Source organism: Pseudophryne corroboree, chromosome 1 (genome assembly GCF_028390025.1).
Source record: "Pseudophryne corroboree isolate aPseCor3 chromosome 1, aPseCor3.hap2, whole genome shotgun sequence".
Classification (NCBI taxonomy): Eukaryota; Metazoa; Chordata; class Amphibia; order Anura; family Myobatrachidae; genus Pseudophryne; species Pseudophryne corroboree.
Genome location: NC_086444.1, coordinates 499,739,140 through 499,759,374, shown reverse-complemented (window position 1 = coordinate 499,759,374; position 20,235 = coordinate 499,739,140). Strand labels below are relative to the sequence as shown.

At 47.2% G+C, this 20,235-nt stretch overlaps 1 protein-coding gene across 2 annotated transcripts in view; it reads left to right on the top strand.

Moving 5' to 3' along the window:
• The window catches only part of OSTF1 (osteoclast stimulating factor 1), a 126,117-nt gene that overhangs the window by 84,815 nt on the left and 21,067 nt on the right, over positions 1–20,235 (top strand). Inside the window, exons 5-6 of one of the 2 annotated variants that reach the window (XM_063913858.1) lie at positions 4,597–4,650; positions 7,012–7,119. In XM_063913858.1, coding sequence (XP_063769928.1) covers positions 4,597–4,650; positions 7,012–7,119 — 162 coding nt within the window. The remainder of the gene's footprint in view (positions 1–4,596; positions 4,651–7,011; positions 7,120–20,235) is intronic. The other variant, XM_063913859.1, reaches the window with a different exon arrangement.

Here is a 20,235-nt window from a genome sequence, read left to right as displayed (position 1 = left end):
GTCTTGCACCTTTCCAGACATACTGAGATAAGATCCTGTTAAATTTACTGCTCAGGGACCCGGGAAGAGACCTAGGGATAGCACGGAAGAGGTACATAAGTTTTGGGAGTAGAATCATTTTAGCAGCTGCAACACGCCCCAACCAGGATATCTCATGTGTAATCCATTCCTTGATCAGCTTCTGAAAGGCGCCCAGCAACAAATTATAATTACAGTCATACAAATCACCATCTCTATATAAATGAATCCCCCGATATTTAATATACCTAGTTTGCCAGCCGTATATCTATATTTGTCTTTGAGTAATTTAACAACCGCTTCCGAAATATTTAAAGGGAGGGCCTCGGTTTTGGATGTGTTCCGTTTATAATAGGACACATTCGTGTACATCTCAAGAACCTTATGTAGCCGGGGGAGAGAAGTTTCAGGGCGTACTAAACATAAGAGAATGTCATCAGTGAAAAGACTGATTTTATGGGAAATTTTTCCTATGATGGGTCCACTAATGTCATCCATAGATCTAATCCTCTCAGCCAGAGGCTCAATGGCCAAAGCAAAAATAAGGGGGCATAAGGGACATCCCTGTCTAGTACCATTGGTTATATTAAACCCCGAGGAGAGACACCCGTTTACAAACGCCCTTGCGGAGGGGGCAGAATATAAAGCCAAAATAAAGTCTAGAATCCGACCTTTAAAGCTGAACTGCGTCAGTTCAGATTGTAGAGAACCCCAATGTAATCTGTTGAATGCTTTTTCAGCATCCAATGACAGAACCAAAAGAAGCTCTTTTATAAAGTCACTATATTCTATGATATTAAATGCTCTACGAGTATTGTCTGGGGCCTGCCTGCACGGAATAAATCCAACCTGGTCCGCAGCAAGGAGGGAAGAAGTGGACTTAAACGAGTGGCAATTAGTTTAGCGAACAGTTTAATATCTGTATTTATCAGGGCTATTGGTCTGTAATTTTGTACCGAAGTGGGGGACTTTTCTGGTTTTGGAATCACTACAGTTTAGGCTTCCGCATTACTTTATGGAATCCCTTGGATTCAGACGCCGAGTTAAAAGCGTTGGCGCAAGAGTTATAGCATTTATAAAAATTTGTTGGGTAGTCATCTGGACAAGGGGCTTTATCAGCTGGCATAGAATCAATTGCTGCCTCTACTTCAGACAGAGACCATGGAGAACAGGCAAGCCTCAGAATCCAGGGCAGGCAGGGTCAAACCACTCAAAAATGCATTAATGTCAGATTTTAATGTTTGGGCAGTATTAGGGTAATCACAGAGATTGTACAGCTGAGAATAATACTCCGCAAATGTATTTGATATATCTTACGAGTCTGATACCTTAGTACCCTTGGAGTTATATACCTGATGGATCTGTGCGTACGCGCCCTCGCAACTTCTGGGCCAGAAGACGACCAGCTTTATTGCCAAACACATAATAAAGCTGATTAAGGCTAGATAAATTTTGTTGAACTTCTTGAAGAGAGAAAGCATTAACCTTTTCTCTTGCCAGAAGAAGGAGTTTATGAAGGGACTTATTAGAGGGATTCGCTTTATGCACCATTTCTAACCGAGCTGCCTCTTTTTCGCTTAATTTAAAATTAAGTTTCCAGGCTTTCTTTAGTCTAGCTGCAGTTTGGATGGATGACCCACGTACTACTGCCTTAAGGGAACAGCAGTGTGTAAAAGTATTTGTCTCCTCAAGGAGATTAGTACTTAAATATAAGGATATGGATTGCTGAATGGCCTGTTGAGACTCTGGCTGAGACAGAATATAGTTACACAGCTGCCACGGACCTGGAGTGGCTCTATGGTCATTCAAGTCCCAGTCAACAAATATAGGGGAATGATCAGACCATGTCATGGGCAAAATATCAATCTGACGGATGGACGGCAAGGTCCATCTATCCGTAAATACTAAATCGATCCTGGAGTAGGAGCGATGAACATGGAAAATAATAACTAACTTTCGGGTGTTTGGCACGCCAAGCATCATTCACCTAGCAACAAACGAAAACCAGTGGCAGATTCTGGGGGTACAGCAGTTTTCAAAACAGTCGAGCGGGATCCATCAACCTGCAGGTCTAAGACCATGTTGAAATCTCCCAGTATCATAACAGCACCCCCTAGCGTGTTTCTGGAGAACTGTACAGAATTTCCTGCAAAAAGATAGTTGTCGGGAGTTAGGTGCGTCGTCTGAAACTAAAGTAACATCAGTGTCCCCAAGTTTTCCGACCAGAATCAGAAATCTCCCCTCGGGATCTACATATTGAGAGCTCAAAATGAAGGGGCAGTGTAGAGATATGAGAATGGCTACACCTGCTTTTTTTGTAAGGCCATTAGCCATATAACAGTGAGGGTAACGGTCATCAAAAACACGGGAGGGGGGGGGGGGGGGGGGGGGAATTTGTGCCTTCCACTTATGAAAGGAGGACAAAGCTAATTTCCGCTTTTGTGGAGAGTTTAAACCCTTGGCATTACTTGAGACAATGTTAACCATACTGAATGAGTAAGAGTGATTCTGTAGCAAAACATTGAACAGAAAGTAAACCTAAAAGATACATGTCTGATGTGCGTGGGGAAAGGGAAACACAAGACACATTAGGGGTAACACATACAAAAACAGTAAATGAACAGACTATGAGGAGTCATAGTAAGGCGCCAAAATGTAAACGCCTCACCTAGTAGGTATAAGGGGGTAGTACCCAACCTCCCCACACCCGTCTAATAGACAACTAACCCGGTCTCACTCTAGAGACTACTAAGAGTCACATACAGCTAACTCAAGAGAACAGTAGTAAACGCCTAAGACTATAGACAACAAACATACCGACTGCCTCGTTATGCAATGTAAAAGTTAATGTATGCATAGCGGTCACAAAAAACAAAAATGTAACTGTAGTAAACACCGTAAAGAGCAGTGAACTCAAATATCAGTATGAATGCTGAACATCAGGCATAGGAAAAGCAAATTATCACTTCCCCACCGTCGCCCAGTCCTGCTGAAGGCTGCAGTTTGGGGAAGAGGCACCCGAACCTTCTGACAAGCGAGGAGCCTCAAACCGTCCTCCACTGTAGCAATGGATATTGTGGATCCCTCACGAGAAACAAGTAATCTAGTCTGAAAACCCCAACGATAGATGATTATTTTCCTTGCGGAGGATGGCTGTAACAGGTTGAAATTAGCGTCTTTTAATCATAGTAGCCTGAGAAAAGTCTCCAAAGAGTTGTAATGGACCCAAGACATCAGCCAAGTGAGCCGAAGGCCTGGCAGCTTTAAGCAAGGATTCTGTGATATGAAAATAGTGAATCCTCATTAAAACGTCACATGGGGCTTCAGTTGGGGCATTCCGGGCTTTCGGCAATCTGTGTATGTGATCTATTAATAAGTCTGCGGTAGAAGCTGATGGAAGCAATTTTCTAAATAATTCGAGAGCCACATCATGTAAACTGCTATTAGATACAGTTTCAGGAACACCCCTTAGTTTGAGATTGTTCCTGCGCGATCTCTCCTCCAAATCAGTGATGTTTTTCGTGTAGAAGAGCTACCTCACCCTCCAAAGTGTCATGTGATACAATTCGGTCCTTGTGGGAACTCACCACTACTTCCATCTTTGATTCTAGGTGGTCAGTGCGTTCACCAAGATCATCTATGGATTGTTGGCAGGCTTGTAGCGTAGTGCGGATATCTGCCGCAACCTCTTCTTTGAATTAAGTCAAAAGGAGTTTCAAAGTGCCAAGTGTTAAGGCATCATTTTCTCCTATTTGCAGTGGAGCAGCGTCACCGTCTGTCAGAGTAGACGATGTTGCAACCTTGGGGGGAGGCGGGGGTTTTGTGAAAGCTGCTGATTTAGCAGTTGCTGGAGACGTTGGGGGTCATTCCGACCCGTTCGCACACAGCGGTTCTTCGCTGTGGTTCGAACTGCACATGCGCGGCGTGCGTGTAGCGCACTCTCATCCGTCGCCGGGCAACGGCGCGCACCGCAAAAAAAAAAGACGCAGCGCCGATGCGCAGAGAAATTACGATTTGGGTGGGTTATTTTGTTTCTGTGCAGTGTAAATACTGGCTGCTTTATTTTTACACTGCAATTTAGATTTCAGTTTAAACAAACCCCACCTAATTCTAACCCTCTGCAAATGTTATATCTGCCCCACCTGCACTGTACATGGTTTTGCCCATTAGAGAACAATTTTGCTGCTGCAATCAGGTCTGAATTCGGCCCACAGTTCTTTGTCTGCTGGACACTTTAACAACTGCCTCCCTCAAACAATTCACCAGTGCAGCCATTTTACTAATGCTCGCACTGCTTCTGCCAGCGCCAACAATCACTGCATGTTCAAAGTCCATCATATTGCGTTGTTTACACATTATTTCATGAGTGATGAAGTTCATTATTCTCTGCATACCTTCACCTTTCCGTACCTGTACAGGTTCGGACATCCAACGTCTGCATTGTCCGAGGAATAGCTACTTTGCATAAAATATCCTAGTGGATATATTAATTTAGTGACTCAATGTAAATATGTTGTGCTCATTCAACCAGGCATTAACATAAGCCGTAAACACAGTGTTTAAACATTTCCTTCACAGTTGCTGAGCAAGCGGAATCTATTGACAATCCATTGCATGAGGCAGCTAAAAGGGGTAAGTGTTATCAGGGATTATGCTCTATGCAATCTTCTTTAGTTCCGCTATGACTTTAGAATTTCATTAACTCTTCAAGTAATACAGACTTTCTAATACACCTTTTACACCGCCAGCATATAACACTGGTTATTGCACATGAGCATGCATAACCCGTGTTGCTGGTTGGTGTAAAAGGAGTATTATTTGCCGGGTTGAACACGGGTTCAACATGGCAAACTGTGCTGTGTAAATGGGAGCCGGGTCGCATCGATCCGGCTTCCCGTTCACAGTGAATTGGCAGGCAGTGCTTGGAGATCATGTGATCTCCAAGTGCTGCCCCCGTCGTGTCACGGGCAACGTCACCAACCCAGCAATATGCCGGGTTGGTGACAGCAGTGGGAAAGGGGGCTGACACGGGTCGCAGCCGGGTAGCACCCGTGTCAGGCTCCCGGCTGCGACCTGCAATATTTAGTCTAAAAGCGGTATAACACAGTACTGTCCACCCTGATACACATTTGTGGACACATGGACAGCCCTCTAACCCTTAAGAGGGCCGTCTATTACCCTTGATCTCAGTAATAAGTTAAAACCATATATGTAATCAAAGAAAAAGACACCCACTGTAATAACCTATCAGCAAACATTTTAAACAAGTGTTATGTGCTATAACAAACAAATCTGTCAATAAAGGAGGAAGAAGCTGGTGAAGTCGTTGTGGTCTACATGCGTTCCTGGGAGCACCTTTTGCTCATCATTCTCATGTGTTTTCTTAAACGTATATTTATTACTTAATGCATTCTGGTTATGAAATGGCTTTCTTGTTAATTAGATAAACTACCAGTAATTAAATTCCAAATCACCAACAGGAAATTAAGCCCTGGAGTGATGGTTTTATTCAAAGTTATTCATCTTCCTAGTCCCATTCTCCCACCTGCAAAGTAGCATAGATAGGGCCAGAACAGTGGATCCTAGGGGATGCGGTTATGTGACAGGCGCTCGGGATCCCTGAGTTCACCATGCCGACGCCGAAATCCCAAGCGATCACAATGCTGGCCGGCAGAATGCCGACACACAGGGTTTATTCCCACTTGTGGGTGTCCACGACACCCATAGTGTGGAAATAGAACCTGTGACGAGTGTAGCGAGTCGGTATGCTGAACGCCGGGAGTGCCGGTACCAAGCACTGCTGGACAATTGTTCTATATACTAACCCCCCACCCCCACCCCCTCAAGCTCAGACATGCAAGCCTGCTGTGTATTCCTCCTCTGTGCTGCATGTTATGCAGAAGCGTCATCGAGTGCGGTGACACCCGGTGCGCACCCCTGATCTCCCAGCGTGCTCGCTGCAAAAGGGGGTGGGGCCTTATATATAGTGGAGTGGCCTCGCGAGTATCCCGGAGACAGTCATCGTGCACTGTCAGCTCCTCTTCTGTGACAGGAGCCGGGTGCTGTAGGATACTTTCACACAGCAGCACCTGGCTTCTGTCACTGTGGAGGAGCTGACATTTGGTGTCGTCCTCCTCAAGGTGTCACACCCTGGGTGCGGGCCCCCGCACCTGATGTTATGTGGACTTTGCTTACCAATAGGAAATATTTATTTGCATTATTATAATCATTATTGTAGACTTGTAAGGCTCCGCAGTGCTCAACATCACCAGACAATGGGGGTAAATAGGCATTTATTAAAAGATCTAATTAGAAAGAGAGCACAGACTAGACCTAAGAACACGTATGTGGCTCATAAAAAAAGAGATCTAATTAGAAGAGAGCACAAACCAGACCCAAGAACACATATGTGGCTCATATTGAAGATTGGGACAGAGGGAGGATTTTGGAGCACGATAGAAAATTCCATAAATAGTGGCATAGGAGAAGGTGGGAGTGAAAGTTGGCTACAAGAGACTAGGTGAGGTGCAGGTCAGAGGACGATCTAAGGGGGTGGGGTTGTTGTGTATTTTCATATTACATTTGAGGTGTGTAAAGTGGTGACATTGTTAAGGGCTTTGTCTGTAAGGATGAGTACTTTCGAATTGGCTTCTGAAGGACCCGGGAAGCCAATATTTGGTTTTGCGAAGTGGCAATAGTTGGGTGAAGGAGATGCGAGATAACAGGCTATTGCAGTAGTCAAAAGTAGGCGATGATGAGAGAGGAAGGGTACAGTATTATAAGCAATATGTAATATAGTTAAAAGGTTATACTGTAGGTTCCCTTACCAGTTTCCTTACTGTCAGCACTTCATGTCAACAATTTCTGATTATTATTTTATTTCAGGATAAGGTGAGCATATTTATCTTCATGCTGTGTGTACTTTATTGACAATCGTACTGTAAAATGACCTAATATCTGGATACATTTCTCCTCCTTCCTTAAACATATCAGGTAACTTAAGCTGGCTAAGAGAGTGCCTAGAAAACAGAGTTGGAGTCAATGGTTTGGATAAAGCTGGAAGCACTGCTTTATACTGGGCATGCCATGGAGGACATAAAGGTACTTTCTAATTGGAGTTATTTTAATATTGAAAGAGCAGGTTAGATTCCACACAGAACCTATTGAATAAGATCACATACATATCCTAGTGCAGGGATAGGGAACCTTCGGCCCTCCAGCTGTTGTTGCACTACACATACCAGCATGCCTTTCTACAGTTTTGCTATTTGGCCATGCTAAAACTGTTGCAGGGCATGCTGAGATGTGTAGTTCAACAACAGCTGGAGGGCTGAAGGTTCCCCATCACTGTCCTAGTGTTTGGAATTTATACAACCAACCTAAATCAATGGGACCCTATTCTGCGGTTAATGCCGTACAATGGTGGTGCTCCCAAGAGCCAAAAGGGGCAGTATTGTCAAACTACATAGATGAAGGAGAACTCTGGTGTTTGGGCACTCTTACATGTAATTAAAGATTATTAAAATAAAACATTTATTGGTAGGTGTTAAATAAAGTATCCACCACTTTGTTAGGCCAGTTGGTAACAATACATAAACACTTGTAATACAGTGAAAAATTATCAAATTAAAAATGGTTTATATGTAACAGCCAGTGTTTTAGTGGTTACAATAGTTTTGCATTGGGAACTGTGCTGCAAATCACTGTTGTTGGCTGTATTGATAATACAGAAAAATGTGAAGTAAGTGGAGGATATCACAATCCAGCAAATTGAGAGTCCTTGTAATAATTTTGTGTGGAAGGTTAAATTAACCAATAGAGTTGGTCTCTCTAGGGGATACATATGATATCCCGGCAGATGTCACTATACCGACAGCAGCATCCCATCTCCAATCACCACAGGTTCTATTCCAACTCGGTTGGTGGCATGGACAGGTGTCTGGAATCCGGACGTCTGTAAAATGCCGGCTGTTGGAATTTCGGCGTCGGTCTCCTGAACGTCGGGATCCCGACAACTTGTATATTGACTGCATCCCCTCCCTAGATACACCAATCCTGGTAAGGTCAACAAAGATCCTACGGTATGCTGACACATGGTAGAGGAAGTGTCCTACATGTATGCATCAATGATATGGGACCAAGGGAAAATAAAGTATACCAGAAATCTTTGAACAAATGGGTGAGCGCTCTGAGAATGGAGTGGATTTCTGAAAAGAAAATAGATGAGGCAGTTGGATCTGCTTTTGCTTGAGTATACCCCCAGTGACCCCTGTTGGCATTACCAGCACAGGTGTAACTGGAGACACTCTTGCAATGAGGGTTCAATAGAAAATCTAGATGGAAAAGTATAAGTATAGGTCTCAAATAGTATAAAAGATGGTAAATTCTGGAGGCAGGAGAAAAACACAGTATATGTGTGTTGTGATCTAAATTGTCACATAGGCTCAGTGTCTCACTGCCGAGCTGGGTGAGACTTATGAGACCAGTGTCCTCCTTTCTCTTTGTAGTTTAATGTTAAAATAACATTCACCTACAGAATATTAACATAAGTTATGTAGTGGACTAAATGTAAGTTTTGAACTTTTTCAGAAGGTGCCATGTTGGCATAATTTCACACATAACGTCTTCAAGTAAAGCAGTCCCTTTACTTTAACGGGATTTAGTCATGTGATTGGCGGTCAGGATCCCGCCGGTCACTATACAGGTTGAGTATCCCATATCCAAAATGCTTGAGACCAGAAGTATTTTGGATCTCAAATTTTTCCGTATTTTGGAATAATTGCATACCATAATGAGATATCATGGCGATGGGACCCAAGTCTAAGCACAGAATGCATTTATGTTTCACATACACCTTATACACACAGCATGAAGGTCATAAAATACAATATGTTTTAATAACTTTGTGTATTAAACAAAGTTTCTCTGACGTCCTAGTGGATGCTGGGTACTCCGTAAGGACCATGGGGAATAGACGGGCTCCGCAGGAGACTGGGCACTCTTTAAAGAAAGATTAGGTACTATATCTGGTGTGCACTGGCTCCTCCCTCTATGCCCCTCCTCCAGACCTCAGTTAGAATCTGTGCCCGGCTCGAGCTGGTTGCACACTAGGGGCTCTCCTGAGCTTCTAGTAAAGAAAGTATTTATTAGGTTTTTTATTTTCAGTGAGATCTGCTGGCAACAGACTCACTGCTACGAGGGACTTAGGGGAGAGAAGCGAACCTACCTGCTTGCAGCTAGCTTGTGCTTCTAGGCTACTGGACACCATTAGCTCCAGAGGGATCGAACACAGGCCCAGCCTCGGTCGTCCAGTCCCGGAGCCGCGCCGCCGTCCCCCTTGCAGAGCCAGAAGCAAGAAGAACGTCCTGGAAATCGGCGGCTGAAGACTCCGGTCTTCATTAAGGTAGCGCACAGCACTGCAGCTGTGCGCCATTGCTCCCTATGCACACCACATACTCCGGTCACTGATGGGTGCAGGGCGCTGGGGGGGGGGGGCGCCCTGGGCTGCAATTAGAGTACCTTACATGGCGAACAGCACATAATATAGTCTAATAAACTATATATGTGCAAGAATCCCCCACCATAATATAAATAAAAAGAGCGGGAGAAGTCTGCCGTAAGGGGGCGGGGCTATCTCCCTCAGCACACTGGCGCCATTTCCTCTTCACAGCTCCGCTGGAAGACAGCTCCCCAGGCTCTCCCCTGCAGTTTCCAGGCTCAAAGGCTAAAAAAGAGAGGGGGGGCACTAAATTTAGGCGCAAAACTGTATTGTATAGCTGCTATAGGGAAAATCACTTTGTGTTAGTGTAAATCCCTGATTATATAGCGCTGTGGTGTGTGCTGGCATACTCTCTCTCTGTCTCCCCAAAGGACTTTGTGGGGTCCTGTCCTCAGTCAGAGCATTCCCTGTGTGTGTGTGGTGTGTCGGTACGGCTGTGTCGACATGTTTGATGAGGAGGCTTATGTGGAGGCGGAGCAGGTGCCGATAAATGTGATGTCACCCCCTGCGGGGTCGACACCAGAGTGGATGGATATGTGGAAGGTTTTACACGACAGTGTCAACTCCTTGCATAAAAGGTTCGATGACATAACAGCTGTGGGACAGCCGGCTTCTCAGCCAGTGCCTGCCCAGGCGTCTCAAAGGCCATCAGGGGCTCAAAAACGCCCGCTACCTCAGATGGCAGACACAGATGTCGACACAGAGTCTGACTCCAGTGCCGACGAGGACGAGACTAATGTACATTCCACTAGGGCCATCCGTTGCATGATTACGGCAATGAAAAATGTGTTGCACATTTCTGACATTAACCCAGGTACCACTAAAAAGGGTATTATGTTTGGGGAGAAAAAGCAACCAGTGGTTTTTCCCCCATCAGATGAGTTGAATGAAGTGTGTGAAGAAGCGTGGGCTTCCCCCGATAAGAAACTAGTGATTTCTAAAAAGTTACTGATGGCGTACCCTTTCCCGCCAGAGGACAGGTTACGTTGGGAGACATCCCCGAGGGTGGATAAAGCGCTCACACGCTTGTCAAAAAAGGTGGCACTGCCGTCTCAGGATACGGCCGCCTTAAAGGAGCCTGCGGATAGAAAGCAGGAGGCTATCCTGAAGTCTGTATATACACACTCAGGTACTATACTGAGACCTGCAAGTGCTTCAGCTTGGATGTGTAGTGCTGCAGCAGCTTGGTCCGACACCCTGTCTGAAAATATTGATACCCTCGACAGGGAAACGATTTTGCTAACCATAGAGCATATTAAAGACGTAGTCTTACATATGAGAGATGCACAGAGGGATATTTGCCGGCTGGCATCTAGAATTAATGCAATGTCCATTTCTGCCAGGAGAGTATTATGGACTCGGCAGTGGACAGGTGATGCGGATTCTAAAAGGCACATGGAGGTTTTGCCTTACAAGGGTGAGGAATTGTTTGGGGATGGTCTCTCGGACCTCGTTTCCACAGCAACAGCTGGGAAGTCGACATTTTTACCTCAGGTTCCCTCACAGCCTAAGAAAGCACCGTATTATCAGGTACTGTCCTTTCGGCCCCAGAAAGGCAAGCGGGTTAAAGGCGCGTCCTTTCTGCCCAGAGGCAGGGGTAGAGGGAAAAAGCTGCACCATACAGCCAGTTCCCAAGAACAAAAATCCTCCCCTGCTTCCACTAAATCCACCGCATGACGCTGGGGCTCCACTGGTGGAGCCAGGTGCGGTGGGGGCCCGTCTCCGGAACTTCAGCGACCGGTGGGTTCGCTCACAGGTGGATCCCTGGGTTCTACAAGTGGTATCTCAGGGATACAAGCTGGAATTCGAGACGTCTCCCCCTCGCCGTTACCTCAAATCAGCCTTGCCAGCTACTCCCCAGGACAGGGAGGTAGTGCTGGCGGCAATTCACAAGCTGTACCTCCAGCAGGTGATAATAAAAGTTCCCCTCCTTCAACAGGGACGGGGTTACTATTCCACAATGTTTGTGGTACCGAAACCAGACGGTTCGGTGAGACCCATCCTAAATTTGAAATCCTTGAACACTTATATAAGGAAGTTCAAGTTCAAAATGGAATCGCTCAGGGCGGTTATTGCAAGCCTGGAAGAGGGGGATTACATGGTATCACTGGACATCAAGGATGCTTACCTACATGTCCCCATTTACCCACCTCACCAGGTGTACCTCCGTTTTGTGGTACAGGACTGCCATTACCAATTCCAGACGTTGCCGTTTGGTCTGTCCACGGCACAGAGGGTATTTACCAAAGTAATGGCCGAAATGATGATACTCCTTCGAAAGAAGGGAGTTATAATTATCCCGTACTTGGACGATCTCCTTATAAAGGCGAGGTCCAGGGAGCAGTTGTTGGTCGGAGTAGCACTATCTCAGGAAGTGCTACAACAGCACGGCTGGATTCTGAATATTCCAAAGTCGCAGCTGGTTCCTACGATGCGTCTGCTGTTCCTGGGTATGATTCTGGACACAGAACAGAAGAAGGTGTTTCTCCCGGAGGAGAAGGCCAAGGAGTTGTCATCTCTGGTCAGAGACCTCCTGAAAACAAAACAGGTGTCGGTGCATCACTGCACGCGAGGCCTGGGAAAAATGGTAGCTTCTTACGAGGCAATTCCATTCGGCAGGTTCCATGCAAGGATCTTTCAGTGGGATCTGTTAGACAAGTGGTCCGGATCGCATCTTCAGATGCATCGGCTGATCACCCTGTCCCCGAGGGCCAGGGTGTCTCTGCTGTGGTGGCTGCAGAGTGCTCATCTTCTCGAGGGCCGCAGATTCGGCATACAGGACTGGGTCCTGGTGACCACGGATGCAAGCCTCCGAGGTTGGGGGGCAGTCACTCAGGGAAGAAACTTCCAAGGACAATGGTCGAGTCAGGAGGCTTCCCTACACATAAATATTCTGGAACTAAGGGCCATTTACAATGCCCTAAGTCAGGCAAAACCCCTGCTTCAAAACCAGCCGATGCTGATTCAGTCAGACAACATCACGGCGGTCGCCCATGTAAACCGACAGGGCGGCACAAGAAGCAGGATGGCGATGGCAGAAGCCACAAGGATTCTCCGATGGGCGGAAAATCACGTGATAGCACTGTCAGCAGTGTTCATTCCGGGAGTGGACAACTGGGAAGCAGACTTCCTCAGCAGGCACGACCTCCACCCGGGAGAGTGGGGACTTCATCAGAAGTCTTCCAGCTAATTGTAAATCGTTGGGAAAGGCCACAGGTGGACATGATGGCGTCCCGCCTCAACAAAAAGCTAAAAAGATATTGCGCCAGGTCAAGGGACCCTCAGGCGATAGCTGTGGACGCTCTAGTGACACCGTGGGTGTACCAGTCGGTTTATGTGTTCCCTCCTCTTCCTCTCATACCAAAGGTGCTGAGGATAATAAGAAAGAGAGGAGTAAGAACTATACTCATCGTTCCGGATTGGCCAAGAAGGTCTTGGTACCCGGAACTACAAGAAATGATCTCAGAGGACCCTTGGCCTCTGCCTCTCAGACAGGACCGCTACAGCAGGGGCCCTGTCTGTTCCAAGACTTACCGCGGCTGCGTTTGACGGCATGGCGGTTGAACGCCAGATCCTGATGGAAAAGGGCATTCCGGTTGAAGTCATTCCTACGCTGATAAAAGCTAGGAAGGATGTGACAGCAAAACATTATCACCGCATATGGCGAAAATATGTTGCTTGGTGTGAGGCTATGAAGGCCCCCACAGAAGAATTTCAGCTGGGTCGATTTCTGCACTTCCTACAGTCAGGAGTGACTATGGGCCTAAAATTGGGATCCATTAAAGTCCAGATTTCGGCCCTGTCTATTTTCTTTCAAAAAGAACTGGCTTCACTGCCTGAAGTTCAGACGTTTGTTAAGGGAGTGCTGCATATTCAGCCCCCTTTTGTGCCCCCAGTGGCACCTTGGGATCTCAACGTTGTGTTGGATTTCCTAAAATCACATTGGTTTGAGCCACTTCAGACCGTGGAGTTGAAATATCTCACGTGGAAAGTGGTCATGCTTTTGGCCTTGGCTTCAGCTAGGCGGGTGTCAGAATTGGCGGCTTTGTCCTGTAAAAGCCCCTATCTGATCTTCCATATGGACAGGGCAGAATTGAGGACTCGTCCCCAATTTCTCCCTAAGGTGGTATCAGCGTTTCATTTGAACCAACCTATTGTGGTGCCTGCGGCCACTCGGGACTTGGAGGCTTCCAAGTTGCTGGACGTAGTCCGGGCCCTGAAAATCTATGTTTCCAGGACGGCTAGAGTCAGAAAGACTGACTCGCTGTTTATCCTGCATGCACCCAACAAGCTGGGTGCTCCTGCTTCTAAGCAGACTATTGCTCGCTGGATCTGTTCCACGATTCAACTTGCACATTCTGCGGCTGGACTGCCGCATCCTAAATCAGTAAAAGCCCATTCCACGAGGAAGGTGGGCTCTTCTTGGGCGGCTGCCCGAGGGGTCTCGGCTTTACAACTTTGCCGAGCTGCTACCTGGTCGGGATCAAACACGTTTGCAAAATTCTACAAGTTTGATACCTTGGCTGAGGAGGACCTTGAGTTTGCTCATTCGGTGCTGCAGAGTCATCCGCACTCTCCCGCCCGTTTGGGAGCTTTGGTATAATCCCCATGGTCCTTACGGAGTACCCAGCATCCACTAGGACGTCAGAGAAAATAAGAATTTACTCACCGGTAATTCTATTTCTCGTAGTCCGTAGTGGATGCTGGGAGCCCGTCCCAAGTGCGGATTGTCTGCAATACTTGTATATAGTTATTGCTTAACTAAAGGGTTATTGTTATGAGCCATCTGTTCAGGGAGGCTCAGTTGTTATTCATACTGTTAACTGGGTATAGTTATCACGAGTTGTACGGTGTGATTGGTGTGGCTGGTATGAGTCTTACCCTGGATTCCAAATCCTTTCCTTGTAGTGTCAGCTCTTCCGGGCACAGTTTCCCTAACTGAGGTCTGGAGGAGGGGCATAGAGGGAGGAGCCAGTGCACACCAGATATAGTACCTAATCTTTCTTTAAAGAGTGCCCAGTCTCCTGCGGAGCCCGTCTATTCCCCATGGTCCTTACGGAGTACCCAGCATCTACTACGGACTAAGAGAAATAGAATTACCGGTGAGTAAATTCTTATTTTTTGTGTACAGCGAGCCATCAGAAAATAAAGGTTTCACTATCTCAGTCCTACTCCAAAAATTCCGTATTTCGGAATATTTCGTATTTCAGAATATTTGGATATGGGATACTCAACCTGTACAGACGCCAGAATCCCAATCTCTGGCCAGCCCGACAGCTGGCATGCTGAATAACAGGGACTAATCCCACTCGTGGGAGTCCACGACACCCATAGAGTGGGAATAGAACCTGTGGCGAGCGCAGCAAGCCACAGAGCCCACTGAATGGCGAGCGCAGCCAGTGCGCAAGAGGCTCCGTTGCGCTCCCTTCCCCCTCCCCCCACGCCGGCATTCTGGCTGCTGGGTTCCCAGGACCGGTATGGTGACCTCCAGGGTCCCAACGCCAGTCTCCCGATACCAACCCAGTTTAACTATAGATTAGTACCACCATTTTAATTTAATTTAACACTGGTTCTTAAACTTTTTTGAATCACAGCATCCTAGAGCACAGGTTCTCAAACTCGGTCCATGTTTTGCAGGTCACCTGTAGATTTTTAAAATGTGACAGTTGGTGATACACAGTGCAGCTGCTGGGTGAGATGGAAAACGTCAACCGTTTGGGGTCCCGAGGACCGAGTTTGAGAACCACTGATCTAGAGGATCAGAAAGTTTTTCACCGCACCCCTGAGCCAAACGTTTCTTCTTGAGAAATTCAGAATAAATTTTAAATTAAGTAAATTGTGTTTATACAGTATGTCATCCTTTGGTTCAGTTATGTGGTGGTGAGGGGCAAGATTTACTTCTGTTTGCTATTTGTCAGCATATTTTATGATTGGCAGACACCAGCACCGGGTTTGCCAAAAATAATTTGAATTGGCCCTGGACCACCAACCCAGGGTATGTCTGCAAATACCCTGAGGCACCCTAGGGTGCCACAGATACCAGTTTGGGGATCACTGGTTTAACATATTGAATATAATATTGCCCATACTTGTTTTTACAAGACAACCGGACTGATTGTCCCTGAAGACTCTTCTCTTAACTAATATTAGAAACTGTTGCTGTACTATAGTTGAATGAAGTGTGTTAGTGGTTGAACTGGCAGAAACTGGGTGTTCACACATAGGATGAGTGTGCCATGGAGGTGTTGTGGGTTTGTAGAAGTAACTGTGGGCTATTTATAGGTGAGCATACGCAGAGATCAGTCTGATTTCAGATGGATCTCTTGTACCAAGGACAGAGCTGGCGCAAATGCGCGCTGATCGTAATGATGACTAGAGTAGCTGCATACTGTACATCCAACCACCTTTTGATTGCAGGCAGAGATCCGCATTTATTTATAAGCCCGCAATGTGGCTGAATTGCAATTGAATCTGGACATTGCTGAAAATCAGTTGTAGTTGAGCTTTAATCATATTGCACCAGGTATGTGAGGGCTAGGAGAGCTTTGAGCATTTCCCTAACTGCGAAGGAGCCGGAATTGTGACCCCACAGTTCTGCTTCTTGCGGTATGAGGATGTTCACTGATTAATTCAGTGTGTGTGTGTGTGAAGTGCTCCTTTGCAAAACAAAGAACGGACCAGCGCTAATAAAATAAATGATATATTTTCTCTTAACGTCCTAGTGGATGCTGGGGACTCCGAAAGGACCATGGGGAATAGCGGCTCCGCAGGAGACTGGGCACAAAAGTAAAAAGCTTTAGGACTACCTGGTGTGCACTGGCTCCTCCCCCTATGACCCTCCTCCAAGCCTCAGTTAAGATTTTGTGCCCGAACGAGAAGGGTGCAATCTAGGTGGCTCTCCTGAGCTGCTTAGAGTAAAAGTTTAAATAGGTTTTTTTATTTTCAGTGAGACCTGCTGGCAACAGGCTCACTGCATCGAGGGACTAAGGGGAGAAGAAGCGAACTCACCTGCGTGCAGAGTGGATTGGGCTTCTTAGGCTACTGGACATTAGCTCCAGAGGGACGATCACAGGCCCAGCCATGGATGGGTCCCGGAGCCGCGCCGCCGTCCCCCTTACAGAGCCAGAAGACTGAAGAGGTCCGGAAAATCGGCGGCAGAAGACGTCCTGTCTTCACTAAGGTAGCGCACAGCACCGCAGCTGTGCGCCATTGCTCTCAGCACACTTCACACTCCGGTCACTGAGGGTGCAGGGCGCTGGGGGGGGGGGCGCCCTGAGACGCAATAAAAACACCTTTTTTGGCAAAAAAAACATCACATATAGCTCCTGGGCTATATGGATGTATTTAACCCCTGCCTATTTTTACATAAAAAAGCGGGAAAAAGGCCGCCGAAAAAGGGGCGGGGCCTATCTCCTCAGCACACTGGCGCCATTTTTTCCTCACAGCTCCGTTGGAGGAAGGCTCCCTGACTCTCCCCTGCAGTCCTGCACTACAGAAACAGGGTAAAACAAGAGAGGGGGGGCACTAAATTGGCATATAAATATATACAGCAGCTATATTAGGGAAAAACACTTATATAAGGTTATCCCTGTATATATATAGCGCTCTGGTGTGTGCTGGCAAACTCTCCCTCTGTCTCCCCAAAGGGCTAGTGGGGTCCTGTCCTCTATCAGAGCATTCCCTGTGTGTGTGCTGTGTGTCGGTACGTTGTGTCGACATGTATGAGGAGGAAAATGGTGTGGAGGCGGAGCAATTGCCTGTGTTAGTGATGTCACCCCCTAGGGAGTCGACACCTGACTGGATGGTCTTATGGAAAGAATTACGTGATAGTGTCAGCACTTTACAAAAGACTGTTGACGACATGAGACAGCCGGCAAATCAGTTAATACCTGTACAGGCGTCTCAAACACCGTCAGGGGCTCTAAAGTGCCCGTTACCTCAGGTCGATACAGACACAGACACGGACACTGACTCCAGTGTCGACGGTGAGGAAACAAACGTATTTTCCAGTAGGGCCACACGTTACATGATCACGGCAATGAAGGAGGTTTTGAACATTTCTGATACTACAAGTACCACAAAAAAGGGTATTATGTGCGGTGTGAAAAAACTACCCGTAGTTTTTCCCGAATCAGATGAATTAAATGAGGTGTGTGATGAAGCGTGGGTTTCCCCCGATAAAAAACTGCTAATTTCTAAAAAGTTATTGGCATTATACCCTTTCCCGCCAGAGGTTAGGGCGCGTTGGGAAACACCCCCTAGCGTAGATAAGGCGCTCACACGCTTATCAAAACAAGTGGCGTTACCGTCCCCTGATACGGCCGCCCTTAAGGAACCAGCTGATAGGAAGCTGGAAAATATCCTTAAAAGTATATACACACATACTGGTATTATACTGCGACCAGCAATCGCCTCAGCCTGGATGTGCAGTGCTGGGGTGGCTTGGTCGGATTCCCTGACTGAAAATATTGATACCCTGGACAGGGACAATATATTATTGACTATAGAGCATTTAAAGGATGCATTTCTATATATGCGAGATGCACAGAGGGATATTTGCACTCTGGCATCAAGAGTAAGTGCGATGTCCATTTCTGCCAGAAGAGGATTATGGACGCGACAGTGGTCAGGGGATGCGGATTCCAAACGGCATATGGAAGTATTGCCGTATAAAGGGGAGGAGTTATTTGGGGTCGGTCTATCGGACCTGGTGGCCACGGCAACGGCTGGAAAATCCACCTTTTTACCCCAAGTCACCTCGCAGCAGAAAAAGATACCGTCTTTTCAGGCTCAGTCCTTTCGTCCCCATAAGGGCAAGCGGGCAAAGGCCACTCATATCTGCCCCGGGGCAGAGGAAGGGGAAAAAGACTGCAGCAGACAGCCTCTTCCCACGAACAGAAGCCCTCCCCCGCTTCTGCCAAGTCCTCAGCATGACGCTGGGGCCTTACAAGCGGAGTCAGGCACGGTGGGGGCCCGTCTCAAGAATTTCAGCGCGCAGTGGGCTCACTCGCAAGTGGACCCCTGGATCCTGCAGGTAGTATCTCAGGGGTACAAATTGGAATTCGAGACGTCTCCCCCTCGCCGGTTCCTGAAGTCTGCTTTACCAACGTCTCCCCCCGACAGGGAGGCGGTATTGGAAGCCATTCACAAGCTGTATTCCCAGCAGGTGATAATCAAGGTACCCCTCCTACAACAGGGATAGGGGTATTATTCCACGCTGTTTGTGGTACCGAAGCCTGACGGCTCGGTGAGACCCATTTTAAATCTGAAATCCTTGAACACTTACATAAAAAGGTTCAAGTTCAAGATGGAGTCACTCAGAGCAGTGATAGCGAACCTGGAAGAAGGGGACTATATGGTGTCTCTGGACATCAAGGATGCTTACCTCCATGTCCCAATTTGCCCTTCTCACCAAGGGTACCTCAGGTTTGTGGTACAGAACTGTCACTATCAGTTTCAGACGCTGCCGTTTGGATTGTCCACGGCACCCCGGGTCTTTACCAAGGTAATGGCCGAAATGATGATTCTTCTTCGAAGAAAAGGCGTCTTAATTATCCCTTACTTGGACGATCTCCTGATAAGGGCAAGGTCCAGAGAACAGTTAGAGGTCGGAGTAGCACTATCTCAAGTAGTACTACGACAGCACGGATGGATTCTAAATATTCCAAAATCGCAGCTGATTCCGACGACACGTCTGCTGTTCCTAGGGATGATTCTGGACACAGTACAGAAAAAGGTGTTTCTCCCGGAGGAGAAAGCCAAGGAGTTATCCGACCTAGTCAGGAACCTCCTAAGACCAGGCCAAGTGTCAGTACATCAATGCACAAGGGTCCTGGGAAAGATGGTGGCTTCTTACGAAGCGATTCCATTCGGCAGATTCCACGCAAGAACTTTTCAGTGGGATCTGCTGGACAAATGGTCCGGATCGCATCTTCAAATGCATCAGCGGATAACCCTGTCTCCAAGGACAAGGGTGTCTCTCCTGTGGTGGTTACAGAGTGCTCATCTCCTAGAGGGCCGCAGATTCGGCATTCAGGATTGGGTCCTGGTGACCACGGATGCCAGCCTGAGAGGCTGGGGAGCAGTCACACAGGGAAGAAATTTCCAGGGCTTGTGGTCAAGCATGGAAACGTCACTTCACATAAATATCCTGGAACTAAGGGCCATTTACAATGCCCTAAGTCAGGCAAGACCTCTGCTTCAGGGTCAGCCGGTGTTGATCCAGTCGGACAACATCACGGCAGTCGCCCACGTAAACAGACAGGGCGGCACAAGAAGCAGGAGGGCAATGATGGAAGTGGCAAGGATTCTTCGCTGGGTGGAGAATCATGTGATAGCACTGTCAGCAGTGTTCATTCCGGGAGTGGACAACTGGGAAGCAGACTTCCTCAGCAGACACGATCTTCACCCGGGGGAGTGGGGACTTCACCCAGAAGTCTTCCACATGATTGTGAACCGTTGGGAAAAACCAAAGGTGGACATGATGGCGTCCCGCCTCAACAAAAAACTGGACAGATATTGCGCCAGGTCAAGGGACCCTCAGGCAATAGCTGTGGACGCTCTGGTAACACCGTGGGTGTACCAGTCAGTGTATGTGTTCCCTCCCCTTCCTCTCATACCAAAAGTACTGAGAATCATAAGAAGGAGAGGAGTAAAGACTATACTCGTGGCTCCGGATTGGCCAAGAAGGACTTGGTACCCGGAAATTCAAGAGATGC